The sequence below is a fragment of the Mustelus asterias genome, chromosome 15 (genome assembly GCF_964213995.1).
Source record: "Mustelus asterias chromosome 15, sMusAst1.hap1.1, whole genome shotgun sequence".
Taxonomy (NCBI): domain Eukaryota; kingdom Metazoa; phylum Chordata; class Chondrichthyes; order Carcharhiniformes; family Triakidae; genus Mustelus; species Mustelus asterias.
The window spans coordinates 62,906,018-62,927,940 of NC_135815.1; the positions used below are offsets into that span (position 1 = coordinate 62,906,018).

Below are 21,923 nucleotides of genomic sequence, written 5' to 3' on the forward strand. Positions count from 1 at the left end.
TGGACCACTCTCCTAAACTGTCTAAATCTTTCTGCAGCCTCCCCACCTCCTCAATACTACCTGCCCCTCCACCTATCTTTGTATCATCGGCAAACTTGGCCAGAATGCTCCCAGTCCCGTCATCTAGATCGTTAATATATAAAGAGAACAGCTGTGGCCCCAACACTGAACCCTGCGGGACACCACTTGTCACCGGTTGCCATTCTGAGAAAGAACCTTTTATCCCAACTCTCTGCCTTCTGTCTGACAGCCAATCGTCAATCCATGTTAGTACCTTGCCTCGAATACCATGGGCCCTTATTTTACTCAGCAGTCTCCCGTGAGGCACCTTGTCAAAGGCCTTTTGGAAGTCAAGATAGATAACATCCATTGGCTCTCCTTGGTCTAACCTATTTGTTATCTCTTCAAAGAACTCTAACAGGTTTGTCAGGCACGACCTCCCCTTACTAAATCCATGCTGACTTGTCTTAATCCGACCCTGCACTTCCAAGAATTTAGAAATCTCATCCTTAACGATGGATTCTAGAATTTTGCCAACAACTGAGGTTAGGCTAATTGGCCTATAATTTTCCATCTTTTTTCTTGTTCCCTTCTTGAACAGTGGGGTTACAACAGCGATTTTCCAATCCTCTGGGACTTTCCCTGACTCCAGTGACTTTTGAAAGATCATAACTAACGCCTCCACTATTTCTTCAGCTATCTCCTTTAGAACTCTAGGATGTAGCCCATCTGGGCCCGGAGATTTATCAATTTTCAGACCTTTTAGTTTCTCTAGCACTTTCTCCTTTGTGATGGCAACCATATTCAACTCTGCCCCCTGACTTTCCTGAATTGTTGGGATATTACTCATGTCTTCTACTGTGAAGACTGACGCAAAGTACTTATTAAGTTCCTCAGCTATTTCCTTGTCTCCCATCACTAGATTACCAGCGTCATTTTGGAGCGGCCCAATGTCTACTTTTGCCTCCCGTTTGTTTTTAATGTATTTAAAGAAACTTTTACTATCATTCCTAATGTTACTGGCTAGCCTACCTTCATATTTGATCCTCTCCTTCCTTATTTCTCTCTTTGTTATCCTCTGTTTGTTTTTATAGCCTTCCCAATCTTCTGACTTCCCACTACTCTTTGCCACGTTATAGGCTCTCTCTTTTGCCTTGATGCATTCCCTGACTTCCTTTGTCAGCCATGGCTGCCTAATCCCCCCTCTGATAACCTTTCTTTTGTTTGGGATGAACCTCTGCACTCTGTCCTCAATTACTCCCAGAAACTCCTGCCATTGCTGTTCTACTGTCTTTCCCATTAGGCTCTGCTTCCAGTCGATTTTTGTCAGTTCCTCCCTCATGCGCCTGTAATTACCTTTATTTAACTGTAGAACCTTCACATCTGATTCTGCCTTCCTTCTTTCAAATTGCAGACTGAATTCTACCATATTATGATCACTGCTTCCTAAGTGTTCCCTTACTTTAAGATCTTTTATCACGTCTGGCTCATTACATAACACTAAGTCCAGAATAGCCTGTTCCCTCGTGGGCTCCATCACAAGCTGTTCCAAAAAGCCATCCTGTAAACATTCAATGAATTCCCTTTCTTTGGGTCCACTGGCAACATTATTTACCCAGTCCACCTGCATATTGAAATCCCCCATGATCACTGTGACCTTGCCTTTCTGACATGCCCTTTCTATTTCGTGGTGCATTTTGTGCCCCTGGTCCTGACCACTGTCAGGAGGCCTGTACATAACTCCCATTATGGTTTTTTTGCCTTTGTGGTTCCTCAACTCTACCCACACAGACTCCACATCGTCTGACCCTATGTCGTTTAGTGCTATTGATTTAATTTCATTTCTAATTAACAAGGCAACCCCGCCCCCTCTACCCACCCCTCTGTCTTTTCGATAGGTTGTGAATCCCTGGATGTTTAACTGCCAGTCCTGAACCCCCTGCAACCACGTCTCTGTGATGCCTACCACATCATACCTGCCAGTCACAATCTGGGCCACAAGCTCATCTATCTTGTTCCGGACACTGCGGGCATTTAAATATAGCACCTTTAATTCCCTATTGACCGTCCCTTTTTGTTTTCGTAGTGTGGTGGACCTTGGTCTACTGAGCCTTTCCAGACACTGTGTCATATACAGACGATGCATATCGTTTATTGATAAGGAAAGGAAAGGGTGCAGAATGGCTAGGGTGTAGAAAAAGATCAACTTAATGCAAGGTAGGTCCATTCAAAAGTCTGATGGCAGCAGGGAAGTAGCTGTTCTTGTGTCGGTCGGTACGTGTCCTCAGATTTCTGTATCTTTTTCCCAACAGAAGAAGATAGAAGAGAGTATGTCCCGGGTGCACGGGGTCCTTAATTATGCTGGCTGCTTTTCCGAGGCAGCGGGAAGTGTAGACAGGGTCAATGGGAGACTGGTTTGAGTGATGGACTGGGCTTTGTTCACAACCCTTTGTAGTTTTTTGCAGTCATGGACAGAGCAGGAGCCATACCAAGCTGTGATACAACCAGAAAAAATGCTTTCTATGGTGCATCTGTAAAAGTTGCTGAGAGTTGTAGTGGACATGCCAAATTTCCTTAGTCTTCTGAGAAAGTAGAGGTGTTGGTGGGCTTTCTTAATTATAGTGTCAGTATGGGGGGGACCAGGACAGGTTGTTGGTGATCTGGCACCAAAAAACTTGAAGCTCTCGACCACATCTACCTTGTCCCCATTGATATAGACAGGGGCACATCCTCCACAACACTTCCTGAAGTCGAAGTGAAAACTTCACTCACTCCCGGCAGCTGTTCTGTTGTTGAGTCCGCCATGCCACCCAACACTAACTCTCCTCAAAGGGAGTGAGGATTCTCAGGTCAGGGACCCTACCTCCGATCTTCTCCCGCTCACTCCTCTTATGCGGGCTATCTTCTCCTGTAGGGACAAAAAGGGGTAAACGACCGGCTCGGTGAGCCAGTAAGTGCAATGATTTCAATCAGGCCATTGAGGTTGGCCTATTGGAGTAAGAGCTCCCTGATTAAGGATCCAATTGATGGGCCAATCAGGGAGTATTTGCCTTGTACTTAAACGGGAGTGTCAGTTCCTCTGACCAGCCTTGGAGATAGACTGCTCATTACTGGCACCTGACAAGGTTAAGGTGATTAGTTCCAAAACCGACATTTCGGAAATCAACACAGAGGCCAGGGTACAAGAGAATGCACACCCTGGAAGCTCCACCTACCTCTGACGAGGAACAACTACTTTGCATAGCAATGACCAAATCAAAACCTATTAAATTATCCATAAGACTGAATGGATGTCCAATATTAATGAAGGTTGACACAGGCTCAGCCGTATCCATGGTAGAGGAAACAGTGTTCAACAAAATTCGCACTGGACTCCAACCCTTATCATTAACTGAGACTTCGGCAAGAATGAGGACTTATACAGGAGAACCGCAGAGTGTTGGGTGCAACACATGTGCCTGTTGCTTATGAAAAGCAACTGGTTAGGCTACCATTGATGGTAGTGGAAGATTCAAGACCGAGCCTATTGGGACGGAATTGGCTCAAGGAGATTCAACTAGACTGGGTAAACATTTTACAGTTGAAAAATGGTCACCTGAGCAAAGTCTTGCTCAAATACCCGGAGGTTTATTCAGAAGGGCTAGGAACAGATTATGGATAGGTGTGGAGGTCACAGGGTAGTTGTCATGGGTGACTTTAATTTTCCAAATATTGATTGGAACCTTTATAGGTCGAATAGTTCGGATGGAGCAGTTTTTGTACACTGTGTGCAGGAGGGTTTCCTGACACAATATGTGGATAGGCCGACAAGAGGTGGGGCCACATTGGACTTGGTACTGGGTAATGAACCGGGCCAAGTGTTAGATTTGGTTGTGGGAGAGCACTTTGGAGATAGTGACCATAATTCGGTGTCTTTCATTATTGCAATGGAGGGGGATAGGGCCTCGCGGCAGGGCAAGGTTTATAATTGGGGGAGGGGTAATTATGATGCAATTAGGCAAGAATTAGGGAACATAAGATGGGAACAGAAACTGTCAGGGAAAGGCACAGATGAAAAGTGGAGCTTGTTCAAGAAACAAATACTGCATTTCCTTGATAGGCATGTCCCTGTCAGGCAGGGAGGAAATGGCCGAGTGAGGGAACCATGGTTCACAAAAGAGGTTGAATGTCTTGTCAAGAGGAAAAAGGAAGCGTATGTAAGGATGAGAAAACAAGGTTCAGTTGGGTTGCTTGAGGGTTACAAGGTAGCAAGGAATGAGCTAAGAAAAGGGCTTAGGAGAGCTAGGAGGGGCATGAGAAGTCCTTGGCGGGTTGGATCAAGGAAAATCCCAAAGCTTTTTACTCTTATGTGGGAAATAAAAGAATGACCAGGGTGAGGTTAGGGCCGGTCAAGGATGGTAGTGGGAACTTGTGCATGGAGTCAGAAGAGATAGGAGAGGCGATGAATGAATACTTTTCTTCAGTGTTCACCAAGGAGAGAACAAAGAACAAAGAACAGTACAGCACAGGAACAGGCCCTTCGGCCCTCCAAGTCCGCGCCGCTCCCTGGCCCAAACTAGACCATTCTTTTGTATCCCGCCATTCCCACTCCGTTCATGTGGCTAACCAGATAAGTCTTATCCGTTCCCAGTGTATCCGCCTCCACCACCTTGCCCGGCAGCGCATTCCAGGCTCCCTCCACCCTCTGTGTAAAATACGTCCTTCTGATATCCGTGTTAAACCTTCCCCCCCTCACCTTGAACCTATGACCCCTCGCGAACGTCAGCACCGGCCTGGGAAAAAGCTTCCCACCGTTCACCTTAACTATGCCTTTCATAATTTTATACACCTCGATTAGGTCACCCCTCATCCTCCGTCTTTCCAGTGAGAACAACCCCAGTTTACCCAATTTCTCCTCATAACTAAGCCCTTCCATACCAGGCAACATCCTGGTAAACCTTCTCTGCACTCTCTCTAAAGCCTCCACGTCCTTCTTGTAGTGTGGCGACCAGAACTGGGCGCAGTATTCCAAATGCGGCCGAACCAACGTTCTATACAACTGCAACATCAGACCCCAACTTTTATACTCTAAGCCCCATCCTATGAAGGCAAGCATGCCATATGCCTTATTCACTACCTTCTCCACCTGTGACGTCACCTTCAAGGATCTGTGGACTTGCACACCCAGGTCCCTCTGCATATCTACACCCTTTATGGTTCTGCCATTTATCGAATAGCTCCCCCCTACGTTAGCTCTACCAAAATGCATCACTTTGCATTTATCTGGATTGAACTCCATCTGCCATTTCTTTGCCCAAATTTCCAGCCTATCTATATCCTTTTGTAGCTTCTGACAATGCTCCTCACTATCTGCAAGCCCTGCCAATTTTGTGTCGTCCGCAAACTTGCTGATCACCCCAGTTACACCTTCTTCCAGATCGTTTATATATATCACAAATAGCAGAGGTCCCAATACAGAGCCCTGCGGAACACCACTAGTCACAGGCATCCAGCCGGAAAAAGACCCTTCCACTACCACTCTCTGTCTTCTGTGACCAAGCCAGTTCTCCACCCATCTAGCCACCTCCCCCTTTATCCCATGAGATCCAACCTTTTGCACCAACCTACTATGAGGGACTTTGTCAAACGCTTTACTAAAGTCCATATAGACGACATCCACGGCCCTTCCCTCGTCAACCATTCTCGTCACTTCTTCAAAAACCTCCACCAGGTTAGTGAGGCTTGACCTCCCTCTCACAAAACCATGCTGACTATCGTTAAGGAGTTTATTCCTTTCTAAATGCGCAGACATCCTATCTCTAAGAATCCTGTCCATGTTTTTTTAAATTACTTTTCCAATTCAATCAAATCAAGTCCAATTCAGAGTCTCAACAAGTTGAGACATTTCCGATCTAGGCTGACAAGACAGGGCATGCAATCCTCTACCCTGTCTTGGGCGTGATCTACATGAGCCAAGCTGATTGGAGTAGGCAGACGTATCCGCACCCCCCAGGCTTGATCTCATTTGCATCTTAGCCAAAAGGCCGAGATACCGCTTTTAAAAATTGCTTCATATGGAACATATGAAGCTTAAATGCAACCCAATGGCCACTACCAAGTGCAGCATCTGCAGACTACACTTGATCTTAGCCAAAAGGCCGAGAAGCGACCATGTTTTTGAGGATGAGTGTGAGATACAGGCTGATAGGCTGTAGAAGGTAGATGTTCTGAGGGAAAGTGTATTAGCAATTTTGAAAAACCTGAGAGTCGATAGGTCCCCTGGGCCAGATGGGATGTATCCTAGGATTCTTTGGGAGGCAAACGATGAGATTGCAGAGCCTTTGATCTTTGGGTCCTCACTGTCCACTGGGATAGTGTCAGAGGACTGGAGAGTGGCGAATGTTGTTCCTCTGTTCAAGAAAGGAAATAGGAATGACCCTAGTAATTATAGGCCGGTTAGTCTTACTTCGGTGGTCGGTAAGTTAATGGAAAAGGTCCTGAGGGATAGGATTTATGACCATTTGGAAAGATGCAGCTTAATCCGTGATAGTCAGCACGGATTCGTGAAGGGTAAGTCTTGCCTCACAAATTTGATTGAATTCTTTGAGGAGGTAACTAAGTGTGTAGATGAAGGTAGAGCAGTTGATGTCGTATACATGGATTTTAGGAAGGCGTTTGATAAGGTTCCCCATGGTAGGGTCAGGAAGAAAGTAAGGAGGTGTGGGATAGAGGGAAAGTTGGCCGATTGGATAAATAACTGGCTATCTCATAGAAAGAAGTTTAACAACACCAGGTTAAAGTCCAACAGGTTTATTTGGTAGCAAAAGCCACACAAGCTTTCGGAGCTCTAAGCCCCTTCTTCAGGTGAGACACACCTGAAGAAGGGGCTTAGAGCTCCGAAAGCTTGTGTGGCTTTTGCTACCAAATAAACCTGTTGGACTTTAATCTGGTGTTGTTAAACTTCTTACTGTGTTTACCCCAGTCCAACGCCGGCATCTCCACATCATATCTCATAGAAGACAGAGGGTGGTGGTGGATGGAAAATTTTCAGACTGGAGACCAGTTACCAGCGGTGTACCACAGGGATCAGTGCTGGGTCCTCTGCTATTTGTGATTTTTATCAATGACTTGGAGGAGGGGGCTGAAGGATGAGTCAGTAAATTTGCTGATGACACCAAGATTGGTGGAGTAGTGGATGAGGTGGACGGCTGTTGTAGGCTGCAAAGAGACATTGATAGGATGCAGAGCTGGGCCGAAAAATGGCAGATGGAGTTTAACTCTGATAAGTGCGAGGTGATTCATTTTGGGAGGACAAATTTGAATGCGGATTACAGGGTCAACGGCAGTGTTCTGAGGAATGTGGAGGAACAGAGATCTTGGGGTTCATATCCATAGATCTCTGAAGGTTGCCACTCAAGTGGATAGAGCCATGAAGAAGGTCTATAGTGTGTTATCGTTTATTAACAGCTTAAGTGCCGTGGGGTTATGCTGCAACTGTACAGGACCTTGGTGAGACCACATTTGGAATATTGTGTGCAGTTCTGGTCACCTCACTATAAGAAGGATGTGGAAGCACTGGAGAGTGTGCAGAGGAGATTTACCGGGGTGCTGCCTGGTTTGGAGGGTAGGTCTTATGAGGAAAGGTTGAGGGAGCTGGGGCTTTTCTCTTTGGAGCAGAGGAGGATGAGGGGCGACTTAATAGAGGTTTATAAGATGATAAGGGGGATAGATAGAGTGGACGTTCAGAGACTATTCCCTCGGGTGAATGTAGCTGTTACTGGGGGGCATAACTATAAGATTCATGGTGGGAGATATAGGAAGGGTATCAGAGGTAGGTTCTTTACGCAGAGAGTGGTTGGGGTGTGGAATGGACTGCCTGCAGTGATAGTGGAGTCGGACACTTTAGGAACTTTCAAGCGATTATTGATAGGCACATGGAGCACACCAGGATGATAGGGAGTGGGATGGCTTGATCTTGGTTTCGAACAAAGCTCTGCACAACATCGAGGGCCGAAGGGCCTGTACCGTGCTGTACTGTTCTATGTTCTATTAACAATTAAAGGAGCAAAAGCGACATTACATGTCGATCCGGAGACAGTCCCAAAATTTTGCAAGGCCCAGCCAGTGCCATTCGAATTAAGGGAAAAGGTGGACACAGAAATCAAAAGATTGGAGCGTGAAGGCACCCGCGGTACCTACTCTAAAGCCGGATGGCTCAGTTCACTCTTGTGGAGATTTTAAACAGACAATAAATCGCTACTTACAACTTGATAACTACCCAATTCCCTGGATTGAGGATCTATACACAAAGCTGGCAGGAGGACTCTTATTCTCTAAACAAGACGTGAATCACGCATACCTCCAGCTGAAGCTGGACAAAGATTCACAAAAGTTTTCCACAATCAACACACTGAAGGGCCTTTTTCAGGATACAAGATTACCCTCTGGGGTATTGTCAGCCTGTGCAATATTTCAGAGAACAATGGAGAACATACTACTAGGGTTACCACTGGTTGCCATTTACCTGGATGATGTCCTCATCACCGGGAAAACGAGGGCAGAACACCTGCAGAACCTGGATGAAGGCACCTTAGAAGGTTTTAAGCATTGGGTGTGCGCTTAAAGAGGGAAAAATGTGTTTTTTTTTAGTACCGCAAGTAACCTATCTGGGTTTCAAAGTTGATAAGTCAGGTCTACATCCTCTGGAGGATCAGGTGCAGGCAATCAAAGATGCCCCGGCCCCCATCACAATCCATGTGTTATGGTCGTTTTTAGGGCTGGTGACGTATTATGGGAAATTCGTACAAAACAGGGCTTCCATCTTGGATCCCCTACATCAGCTACTAAAAAAGGGGCAAGCCTGGGAATGGTCTGCCTGCCAAGACCGGGCCTTCAAGAAAATCAAACAACAATTCTTCTCCGCAAATGTTTTAGCGCATTATGATCCCAAGAAAAATTTGGTGCTCACTTGCGATGCATTTCCATACAGCATTGGTGCAGTTCTGGCACATAAATTTTAAGATAGAGATAGGTTCTTGATTAATAAGGGGGTCAGGGGTTATGGGGAAAAGGCAGGAGGAATGGGGATGAGAAAATTATCAGCCATGATTGAATGGCAGAACAGACTCGATGGACCAAGTGGCCTAATTCTGCTCCTATGTCTTATAAATGCAAAATGGAGAGGAACGGCTTATAGCATATACCTCCAGGACCCTAGCAATAGTGGAGCGGAATACCCAGCTCAAAAAAGGACTGGTCATAATTCTTGCAGTAAAGAAACTCCATCAGTACCTGTATTTGATTTTGTCACATGTATTAGCATACAGTGAAAAGTTTTTTTTCTTATGCGCTATACAGACAAAGCATACCGTTCATAGAGAAGGAAACAAGAGAATGCAGAATGTACTGTTACAGTTATAGCTAGGGTGTAGAGAAAGATCAACTTAATGCGAGGTAGGCCCATTCAAAAGTCTGATGGCAGCTGGAAATATGGGTGGAAATTCACGATCATCACTGATCACAAACCGTTGCAGGGTTTGTTAAAAGAGGACAAAGCGGTGCCACCATCAGCCTCGATCCAGCGCTGAGCATTATTACTGGCAGCATACCAGTATCAGCTGGAGCACCGGCCTGGAACCCGGGTGCCAAAAGCCGATGCCCTAAGCAGACTATCATTAACAGACACCCCACTGTTGGCATCGTTGGAGAAACAGTGATGACGTTGAACTTTCTGGATACCCTCCCGGTGGCTGCACACAACATATGCCTGTGGATATAAAAGGACCTGGTACTCGCAAGAGTAAAACACCTGGTACTAATAGGAAAGACCACAATTCCACCCCTATTGGAGCAGGAGAGAGCAGATCACCATTGAAGACTGGATATGCGATGGGGGGCACAGGTCGTAGTCCCAAGTCTGAGCCGTTGGGCCATCTTGACCAAATTACATCATGGGCACCCAAGAGAGTCCAAGATGAAGCTGCTGGCCAGGAGCTATGTCTGGTGGCCAGGCTTGGACACAGATATAGCGGCACTGGTGGGTCGGTGCCAGAAATGCCAAGGGCAGAATGTGCCACCAGCAGCCCCATTACACCCGTGGGAATGGCCAGATAAACCATGGACTCGACTGCACGTCGATTTTGCAGGCCCGTTTATGGGTTCCATCTTCTTGATAATAGTAGACGCCCACTCAAAATGGTTGTACGCCTCAAGGTAAATTCAGCAAACACAACGACAATCGTCAAGAAGCTGCGTGCCTCATTTTCAACACGTGGAATTCCAGAGGTGTTAGTGTCGGACAACAGATTGGCTTTCACCAGCCATGAATTCATCAGATTCATGAAGTCAAATGGGATTCAACACATCAGGACAGCACCATGTCATCCAGCATCGAATGGGCTCGCAGAGAGAGCAGTCCAGGCCTTAAAAGTTGGGTTAAAGAAATAGCCAGTGGCGTCAATAGAAACCAAAATCTCCCGCTGGTTGTTTGGTTACAGGACAACCTCAAACACCACCACGGGAATAGCCAAGAGAGGCATTTCGACGCTGGTGAAAAAGTCTGGGTGAGGAACTTCACAAATGGTCCGGCATAAATAGTGGGAACAGCCAAGCCCAGGACGGAACCTGTATCCTACTGGATACGCGTGGGAGAGGCCTCAAGAAAGCATCTAAACCAGGTGCGGGTCTCAAGTTTGTCGCCCGTCTCAGAGCCGATTCCGACCAGTGGGCCAAGAATCTTCCCCGCCGGCCAGCCCTACCTCTCTAGCACCCCTGGTGAGAACCTTGGATTCCTAGATGGACATTATAGATGAAGCTCCGGCTGTTCCCCTGCCGCCAGAGGGAGGGAGCAAATCGGCCCTCCGGCGCTCACGATGGAAGAGACAGGCACCTAGTAGATACACCTCTCCTACGTCGGATGCCATATTAAAGGATCTGGACCCAGCACTGAAATGGAGGAAGAGACCTGTGAGGTACTCGGACCCCAGAGATTCCTCGGATTACTTCAATCAGGCCATTGAAGTTGGCCTATTGAAATGTGAACTCCCTGGTTAAGGATCAAATTGATGGGCCAATCAGGGAGTCTTTGCCTTGTACTTAACCGGGAATGTCAGTTCCTCTGACACCCAGAGAGATAGACCGCTAACTACTAGCACTCTATGTACTGCTGTTAGAGTTGTAAATAAAGGGATTTTGGTGAAAGGACTTCTGCCTCTGAAGACTTAATACAGTATTATGTACGAAATGAAAAATCGGGTTCACGCCCAGTTTCTCGCCACAAGCAATGTTACCAACCCTGTTTTGCCAGCAGAATCAGCTTTGTGCTCTTTTTGATTTAAACGTTAATAACATGCCGAGTATGTCATTAATAAATCCAATACGGCATCGTCCGGCCTCACTTTCCTCCTCGCCAGTCGGTCCACTAGTGAAAACCAGATGTGACGGCCTCACTGGGGAGATTGAAGATCATTGAAGCCCCCGGTTAAAGTTTATTTATTAGTCACAAGTAGATTTACATTAATACTGCAATGAAGTTATTGTGAAATTCCCCAGTCGCCACACTCCAGCGCCTGTTTGGGTCAATGCACGTAACCAGTATGTCTTTCTGACTGTAGGTGGAAATCCACGCAGACTCAGGGAGAACGTGCAGACCCCACACAGACAGTGACCCAAGGCGGGAATTGAACCCAGGTCCCTGGCATGTGAGGGAGCAGTGCTAACCACTGTGCCACCCCGGTTGGCGGCATAGCCAGGTGGTGATCGGTGGGAGTGGGTATACAAGGGAGGGATTGATCGGCAGGGGTTATGCAGGGGAAGGATGATCGGCGGGCAGGGACTGGGCCAGAGAGACTGGCACAGGATGTGCAGGTGGAGCACCAGAGGGTGTGGTGATGGGGGACTTATTGGGTGGATCCTGATACTTGTGACCTGTGTTACCATCGGCAGCTTGATGGGGGCATTGGAAATTACACTGTGCCGATGATGGGGGGGCTGGTGATGTCTGTTGGGAGGGGGAGATGGTGGCAGGAGGTGTCCCTGTTCACTGGGAGATCGGGCCGCCTGCACAATGGCATCCCTAGCAGTCTGCAGCCAGCTTCACCGGAGTGCTTCGGCTCCATTCTCTCCCCCCACGCCCCGCCACCCCCACCCCCCAAAACTGGTAGATTGCTCTTCTGTCCAAGAAAGTGAAACAAAGTTTGTTTGTTCAGTTTAACAAGCCTCTCGGAGTACACCTTCATGCATACATTTGCTCAACAAAAGACTTTTAAAAAGCCTTCATTCAAAAGCACATCAAAGTAGATAAACCCCCGGGACCTGATGAAATGTATCCCAGGACGTTGTTAGAGGCGAGGGAGGAAATTACGCGTCCCCTAACAGAGATATTTGCATCATCAAACTTGCCCAAAAAACAAGCCTGAAATTTACCCGTTTTCTTGCTTGTTCGCCACTTTGAATTTTTTTCAGAAGATTGTGCCCTTAGAAATTTTTTGGGAAAATTCCACCCCTTTTCTTTAAATCACTTTTTCCTTTTATCTGCATTTTAATTTTTGTATCTGTATTTCAGTATCATTTTTATACAAGTAACTTTTAGCAGTAGCATTTCTAAAACTGTAACCTTTTACTTCGTTCAAGACTAAAGCTTGTTTGCTGGGTAAATTTTATATTCACTTATTTGAAACCATAAGCAACAGGAAGCTTGGTTTTAATAAAAATTACAAACAATAAATTAAGATGGCTACTGTTGATGCACAAGTCTGGAGGGTTTGAATTGGCAGAAGTTAGTTGTTTGTGTCTAAAGACACTAAAAACCATTGCTAGGCAGGTAAGATTTAAGATCCTCAGTTAGAAAAAGAGACAGGAATTCCTGAAAATGTTGGCTGAATATTTTGAATTCTGTCCAGAGTCAGAACAAGCAGTGAAAGCTGATTCAAAACCAAACTGAGTTACTCCAGCCAAAATAGAACTGGAAAAGCTGAGACTGAACAAACTGAACAGTTGCAGCAAGATTCTGAAAAAGGTACAGAAACCCTACAGGGGCAAACTCGACCCATGATGGTTCAATCAGTGGGGAAAAGTCCACAGAATTAAATAGGAACCAGTCAGATCCCCAGACAGGTAAAGAGACAGTGAGGGAGATGCCCATTTAGTCAAAGAGCTTGAGGGGAGTCACTTGATAGTTAAAAGGGCTCAAGCCAAGCCCTGTAAGTGGAAAGCTGTAGAAAATGGACTCGCAGAATTCTCAAATTAAGCAGCACAAGGAGTTACCACACCCCTCAGGCTGGAGTCAGAATACAGCTGAGAAACTAAGACACTGAACTCAGTTCAAACAATGATTTTGATTTTTTTTTAAAAGTTGTGACCTGAGGCGTAGCCTTAAATTGGAGAAAAACAGCCAAAACTCAAAAAACAGAAGCTGTCAAACTAGGTCTGAACAATCAATCAACATCATGGAGAATCTCTCTAAGGGGTGTTTTCCCAGTTAGAAAGAGCGCACTATGAACTAGCTCAGAGCATGTAGCTAATGAAGCAACCTTGTCAACAAAGTTTGTTTGTTCAGCTTAACAAGCCTCTCAGAGTACACCTCCATGCATACATTTGCTCAACAAAAGACTTTTAAAAAGCCTTCATTCAAAGGCACATCAAAGTAGATAAACCCACGGGACCTGATGAAATGTATCCCAGGACGTTGTTGGAAGCTAGGGAGGAAATTACACGTCCCCTAACAGAGATATTTGAATCATCGACAGCCACAGGTGAGGTGCCTGAAGATTGGAGGGTAGCAAATGTTGTGCCTTTGTTTAAGAACGGCTGCTGGGAAAAGCCTGGGAACTACAGACTATCATAGAATCATAGAAACCCTACAGTGCAGAAAGAGGCCATCTGGCCCATCGAGTCTGCACTGACCACAATCCCACCCAGGCCCTACCCCCATATCCCTACACATTTACCCGCTAATCCCTCTAACCTACGCATCTCAGGACTAGTGAGCCTAACGTCTGTAGTTGGTAAGTTGTTAGAAGGTATTCTGAGAGACAGCATCTACAGGCATTTAGAAAGGCAAGAACAGATCTGGGCAGTCAGCATGGCTTTGAGTGGAAAATCATGTCTCTCAAATTTGATTTGAGTTTTTTGAAGGGTTAACCAAGAAGGTAGATGAGAGCAGTGCAGTCGACATTGTCTCATTTAGCAAGGCCCTTGACAAGGTACCACATGGTAAGTTGTTGCATGAAGTTAAATTTCACATGATATGGGTGAGGTAGCCAATTGAGTACAAAATTGGCTTGATGACCGAAGGTAGTTGTATAGAGTTGTTTTTCAAACTGGAGGCCTATGACCAGCGGTGTGCCCCAGGGATTGGTGCTGGATCCACTGTTATTTGTTATTTATATTAATAATTTGGATGAGAATTTAGGAGGCATGATTAGCAAGTTTGTAGAGGACGCCAAGATTGGTGGCATAGTGGACAGTGAAGAAGGTTATCTAGGATTGCAACGGGATCTTGAACAATTGGGCCAGTGGGCCAAAGAATGGCAGATGGAGTTTAATTTAGATAAATATGAGGTGATGCATTTTGGTAGATTGAATCGGGTCAGGACCCACTCAGTTAATGGTAGGACATTGGAGAGAGTTACAGAACAAAGAGATCTAGGAATACAGGTTCGGGTGGACAGAGTGGTGAAGAAGGCATTCAGCATGCTTGGTTTCATTGGTCAGAACATTGAATACAGGAGTTGGGACGTCTTGTTGAAGTTGTACAAGACATTGGTAAGGCCACATTTGGAATACTGTGTACAGTTCTGGTCACCTTATTATAGAAAGGATATTATTAAACTAGAAAGAGTGCAGAAAAGATTTACTAAGATGCTACCGGGACTTGATGGTTTGACTTATAAAGGAGAAGCTGGTAGACTGGGACTTTTTTCCCTGGAGTGTAGGAGGCTTAGGGGTGATCTTATAGAGGTCTATAAAATAATGAGGGGCATACATCAGGTAGATAGACAACATCTTTTCCCAATGGTAGGGATGTCTAAAACTAGAGGGCATAAGTTTAAGGTGAGAGGGGAGAGATACAAAAGGGACCAGAGGGGCAATTTTTTCACTCAGAGGATGGTGAGTGTCTGGATCGAGCTGCCAGAAGCAGTAGTAGAGGTGGGTACAATTTTGTCTTTTAAAAAGCATTTAGACAGTTACATGGGTAAGGTGGCTATAGAGGGATATGGGCCAAATGGAGGCAATTGTGACTAGCTTAGTGGTAAAAACTGGGTGGCATGGATAAGTTGGGCCGAAGGGCCTGTTTCCATGATGTATGACTAAAAGCTTTCACAATTACTAACCTTTTGTCTGAAGACTAAAACTTGTCTGCTTAATCATCTTTAAATAGAAATGCTCAAATTAAAAGTGGGGCTTCATACACACATACAAATTCTGAGCTTACAGACCACTCCAGGGGAAAGCTTTTCATGTGATTATGACAGGCATCCAATTGCAATGCATCCAAAAGCCTGAAAACAATTTTACACATGGGATTGATATTGTGTTTGCATGTTAGTCAATTAGGATAATTTGGGAACTAGATCACAAATTTAAACACGAGCATTAGATTTATAAAATTGCAGTGTTGGGTTCACGGGAACTGAAAGAAGTCAGCAAGGACAGGATTACTGAAAAAGCAAGTCTTACTGAGGAATAGGATATGGACAGCAGAATTTTACATGCCTGATAGTACTGTCATGGCTATTGGATGAGCAATCTAAGGACCTGCACTACAATCCAGAGGATTTGAGTTCAAATTCTGCTGAGAGAGTTTGATTTCAGCTTATTTTTCAACGTGAAATATAAACAAAACAATAAAGAACAGGAACAGGCCCACCTAGCCTGTGCTGATACATGACGCATTTCGAAACTAAGATCTTTTGCCTCTATGTGGTCCGTATCCCTCTATTCCCTGCCAATTCATGTATCTGCCAAGGTGCCTCTTAAACGTGTTTATTGTATCTGCTTCTACCACCTCCTCTGGCAGCGCATTCCAGGCACTTACCACCCTGTGTGTAAAAAAAAATGGACTCACATCTCCTTTAAACTTTCCTCCTTTTATCTTAAACCTATGTCCCCTAGTAATTGATATTTGTACCCTGGGTAAAAAAAAACTATCCATTCTATCCATGCCTCTCATAATTTTGTAAATTCCTATCAGGTCGTCCCTCAGCCTCAGACGTTCAAGTGAAGACAAACCCAAGTTTGTCCAATCTCTTCTCATAGCTAATACCCTCCAAACCAGGCAACATCCTGGTAAATCTTTTCTGTACCCTCTCCAAATCCTCCACATCCTTCTGGTAGTGTGGTGATCAGAACTGTACGCATTATTCCAAATGTGGCCGAACTAAAGTTCTATACAGCTGCAACATGACTTGCCAATTTTTACACTCTATGCCCACCTGATGAAGGCAAGCATGCCATAGGCCTTCTTGACCACATTATTCACTTCTGCTGCCACTTTCAGGGAACTGTGGACCTGTATGCCTAGATCCCTCAGTATGTTTATGCTTCTAAGGGTTCTGCCTTTATTGTATACTTCCCTCCTGCATTAGGCCTTCCAAAATACACCACCTCGCATTTGTCCAGATTAAATTCCATTTGCCATTTCTCCGTCCTGGTGTCCTCCTCTCACACTCTTCTCTAGGTCCTGCTGATAGTCTGTCCTGGTGTTCCAGTATTCATAAAAAAACACAAAGATGGTGACAAAACCCCAATTTGTTCACTAATGTTCCTGTGGGAATGAAGTCTGCTATCCCTTTTCAGAATACTTCAGTTCCCCAACAATATAGTTGACTCTCAGTTGCTATTTGAGGAGATCTAGCAAACCACACAGCCTTATCAAACTAGTTCAAAGACACCTCCAAAATGGAAAATGTAGGGTACAACAGCATTTGAATTGTTGGGAGATGACAAAAGCACGGGTGAGTGATTCAGCAACAGATGAACTCAGGTGATAGCAGAGTAAGGTGACGATGAAGTTATGAATATGGCTCCGCTCAGAGTCCAGTAGAATTCAATGTAGTGAACTATCCGATTGGCATGTGCGCAACATTGAAACATGTTAACTAGACTTTGGTTCTCATCAATCTCTCAAACAGCTGTGAGTATGCAACATACAGTTCATTGCCAGAAACTGGTGCTTTCACATAGCTCAGGAAAGGCAGCCAAACAGGAAGCACAGATTAACTAATCGCAGTGAAGACTGCAGTGTGTTGTTCACGTACCTGTCTGAGCCAGCACCACGATTCTTTTCCTGTTGAAGTGCAGGATCGACCCATATAACAAGAACAGATTGTGGACTTATAACTCGAACTGTGATGTCTCTGGGTTCATACAATTCATTATTCTCTAAATCAATAACAGAGGTGATCATCAAAAGTGTTTAGAGCAAATGTGAGGATGAAGTTGAAAATGCAAAATTAAAGGTATTAAAGTCCTGAGAAAGTTCCATTACCACAAATATATAGAGAAAACTTCTGAAGCCTCCTGGTATTGAGTCTCAGATGGCAGGAGCATGGATTGAGATAATACCCTGAGAATCAGTGTATAATTTTTACATTTAATTGAAATTTGTATTTCTTCTTTGGGAGTCTTTATTGTGAGCTTGGTGCCAGGAAGTCTGGAGGCCCTGTTTGGGGCAGCACGGTGGCACAGTGGTTAGCACTGCTGCCTCAGTGCCAGGGACATGGATTTGATTCCCGGCTTGGGTCACTGTCAGTGCGTAGAGTTTGCACATTCTCCCCGTGTCATTGTGGGTTTCCTCCAGTTTTCTCCCAAAGTCCAAAGGTGTGTGGGTTAGGTGGATTGACCATGCTAAATTGCCCCTTAGTGTCGGGGACTAGCTAGGGTAAATGCATGGAGTATGGGGTTAGGGCCTGGGTGGGATTGTGGTCGGTGCAGACTTGATGGACTGAATGGCCTCCTTCTGAACTGTAGGATTCTATGATTCTATATGCATTTTTAATGAGGTTTTACAGCCCTAGAAATGAGGAGGCGAATTTCAAAGGTGTTAGGAGTTTAGTGAATTTAGAAAAACACTGTGCTGTTGCTTAGCAACAACAATCCAAGGATATATAAGACACAGGGAAAGACAGAAATGCAGTCCAGTCAATGGGTATATGTTAGATTGAAGGCTGAACTCTTTTGTAAGAAACCTTGAAAGACTCTCGGGAACTGAATTTAGGGAACACATGTTTGCTCTGAAGTTGAAGCAATATTGAGTTTAGATTGGGTTTTGTGTGCATCTCGGTGAGAGATACCAGCTGGGGAAAATAAACGACTGAATGTTCAGAGGTGGGCGGCACGGTAGCACAGTGGTTAGCACTGCTGCTTCACAGCTCCAGGGTCCCGGGTTCGATTCCCGGCTCGGGTCACTGTCTGTGTGGAGTTTGCACATTCTCCTCGTGTCTGCGTGGGTTTCCTCCGAGTGCTCCGGTTTCCTTCCACAGTCCAAAGATGTGCGGGTTAGGTTGATTGGCCAGGTTAAAAAAAAAAATTGCCTCTTAGAGTCCTGGGATGTGTAGGTTAGAGGGATTAGCGGGTAAAATATGTGGGGGTAGGGGGTGGGATTGTGGTCGGTGCAGACTCGATGGGCCGAATGGCCTCCTTCTGCACTGTAGGGTTTCTATGATTTCTATGAGGTTCACCAGAAGAAAACCATTTGCATCTGAGCAAGAAGCTTTGGTGTTAAGATAGTGGGTACATCTTCACTGGAGTTGTGTCTATAAGGGTATTGTTGGGATGAAATGAACATTGAGAGTTTGAATCATTTTCTGGTGTTTGTCTCGAAATCTTTCCAACCTTTTAGTCTAGTGTTATATACACTGTTCACACTGCTCAGTTTTCTTGTTTAACAACCTTTGTATAAAAAATACACTGACAGATTCTTGTGAATGTGTTCAGTTTTGTTCAGACTCTTGTGAATGTGTTCAGACCTGCATGTTTTCTTTAAAAAAAGTTAGGATCCGCCAGGCCAGGTTTCATTCTGGGATGAGACTTATCGGTATTATCAGCTGGGATCCTGAATTTTAGACCATAAAACATAGGAGTAGAATTAGGCCTCTTGGCCCATAAAGTGTGCTTCGCCATTCAATCATGGCTGATAGTTTTCTCATCCCCATTCTCCTGCCTTTTCCCCATAACCCCTGACCCGTTTATTAATCAAGAACCTGTCTATCTCTGTCTTAAAGGCACTCAATGGCCTGGCCTCCACAGCCTTCTGCGGCAGAGTTCCACAGATTCACCACTCTCTGGCTGAAGAAATTCCTCCTTATCTCTGTTTTAAAGGATCGTCCCTTCAGCCTGAGGTTGTGCCCTCTGGTTCTAGTTTTTCCTACTAGAGGAAACATCCTCTCCACCCAGGCCTCGCAGTATCCTGTAAATTTCAATAAGATCCCCCCTCATCCTTCTAAACTCCAATGAGTACAGAGTCCTCATATGACAAGCTCTTCATTCCAGGGATCATTCTTGTGAACCTCCTCTGGACCCTTTCCAAGGCCAGCACATCCATCCTTAGATATGGGGCCCAAAACTGCTCACAATATTCCAAATGGGGTTTGATCAGAGCCTTATACAGCCTCAGAAGTACATCCCTTCTCTTGTATTCTAGTCCTCTCGACATGAATGCTAACATTGCATTTGCCTTCCTAACTGCTGACTGAACCTGCACGTTAACCTCAAGAGAATCTTGAACAATGACTCCCAAGTATGTTTCTGATTTCCTCAGCATTTTCCCATTTAGAAAATAGTCTATGCCTCTGTTCCTCCTTCCAAAGTGCATAACCTCACACTTTTCCACATTGTATTCCATCTGCCACTTCTTTGCCCACTCTCCTAACCTGTCCAAATCCCTCTGCAACCCCCCTGCTTCCTCAATACTACCTGTCCCTCTACATATCTTTGTATTATCTGCAAACTTAGCAACAGTGCCTTCAATTCCTTCCTCCAAATCATTAATCTATATTGTGAAAGGTTGTGGTCCCAGCACTGACCCGAGGCACACCTCTAGTCACCGGCTGTCATCCTGAAAAAGACCCTTTTATCCCCACTCTCTGCCTTCTGCCAGTCAGCCAATCCTCTATCCATGCCAGGATCTTACCCTGAACACCATGGGCGCTTAACTTATTTAGCAGTCTCCTATGCGGCACCTTGTCAAAGACCTTCTGGAAATCTAAATAAATCACGTCCACTGGTTCTCCTTTATTTAACTTCCTTGTTACCACCTCAAAGAACTCTAACAAATTTGTCAGACAAATTTCTACTTATTAAAGGCAATGCCTGGAAAATTAGCTGCAGTGTGAATCATCTACGGTTCAACGAAGGTTAACACAAGCTCAATGAACAACACCTCATCTTTTGATTTAGTACCTTACAAACCGTTGTCCTCAGCTTTGAGTTCGACTATCTCAGATCATAATGACTACACACACTTTTTCTAGACTGCAGGTGCTGAAAATGATTCCACTGATGTTACTTAAATTTCCTTTGAACCCATTTCTCACTCAGCTTATTACCATCTCTTTTTGCCATGCACTATTATCGATCTGTAATTGTAGAGCCTCCCTTTTATTTTTTATGTCCTACCCAACCAACCTGCCACCACCCCTTCCCAGCACCCCATTCCTCCCAACCCCCAATCCTTTACTTTGGCTTGGACTTGTTAAAAAAACAGAAAAATGGCAACTGCATCTAGTTCTGGTTATAAATCATCTGTCTGAAATATTATACCTCGCTCTGAAAATCTATTGCCTTGCCTTAATTAATCTATCCTGTCCAGTGGATGGTTAACCAGTATCTCCACTGTGTATGCCAGTTAATCTGTCCTGTCCATAGAACCATAGAAAATTACAGCTCAGAAACAGGCCTTTTGGCCCTTCTCATCTGTGCTGAAACATTTTTTGCCTAGTCCCACTGACCTGCACTTGGACCATATCCCTCCACACCCCTCTCATCCATGAACCCATCCAAGTTTTTCTTAAATGTTAAAAGTGATCCCGCATTTACCACTTTATCCAGCAGCTCATTCCACACTCCCACCACTCTGCATGAAGAAGCCCCCCCTAATATTCCCTTTAAACTTTTCTCCTTTCACCCTTAACCCATGCCCTCTGGTTTTTTTCCCCCCTCGCCTCAGTGGAAAAAGCCTGCTTGCATTCACTCTATCTATACCCATCAAAATCTTATACACCTCTATCAAATCTCCCCTCATTCTTCTACGCTCCAGGGAATAAAGTCCCAACCTATTCAATCTCTCTCTGTAACTCAGCTTTTCAAGTCCCGGCAACATCCTTGTGAACCTTCTCTGCACTCTTTCAACCTTATTTACATCCTTCCTGTAACTAGGTGACCAAAACTGTACACAATACTCTAAATTTGGCCTCACCAATGCCTTATATAACCTTACCATAATACTCCAACTTTTATACTCGATACTCCGATTTATAAAGGCCAATGTACCAAAGGCACTCTTTACGACCCTATCCACCTGTGACGTCACTTTTAGGGAATTCTGTACCTGTATTCCCAGATCCCTCTGTTCAACTGCACTCTTCAAAGTCCTACCATTTACCCTGTACGTTCTACTTTGGTTTGTCCTTACAAAGTGCAATATCTCACACTTGTCTGCGTTAAATTCCATTTGCCATTTTTCAGCCCATTTTTCTAGTTGGTCCAAATCCCTCTGTAAGCTTTGAAAACCTTCCTCACTGTCCACTACACCTCCAATCTTTGTATCATCAGCAAATTTGCTGATCCAATTTACCACATTATCATCCAGATCATTGATATAGATGACAAACAACAATGGACCCAACACCGATCCCTGCGGCACACCACTAGTCACAGGCCTCCACTCAGAGAAGCAATCCTCCACAACCACTCTCTGGCTTCTTCCATTGAGCCAGTGTCTAATC

At 44.9% G+C, this 21,923-nt stretch overlaps 1 protein-coding gene across 3 annotated transcripts in view; it reads right to left on the bottom strand.

Moving 5' to 3' along the window:
• Positions 1 to 21,923, bottom strand: part of fndc1 (fibronectin type III domain containing 1) — a 291,318-nt gene that overhangs the window by 133,507 nt on the left and 135,888 nt on the right. For all 3 annotated transcript variants that reach the window (XR_013499658.1, XM_078229984.1, XM_078229982.1), the window contains exon 7: positions 17,238 to 17,361. Coding sequence is in view for 2 of the 3 variants with exons in the window: in XM_078229984.1 (XP_078086110.1) it covers positions 17,238 to 17,361 (124 nt within the window). In the remaining variant the exon portion in view is untranslated. The remainder of the gene's footprint in view (positions 1 to 17,237; positions 17,362 to 21,923) is intronic.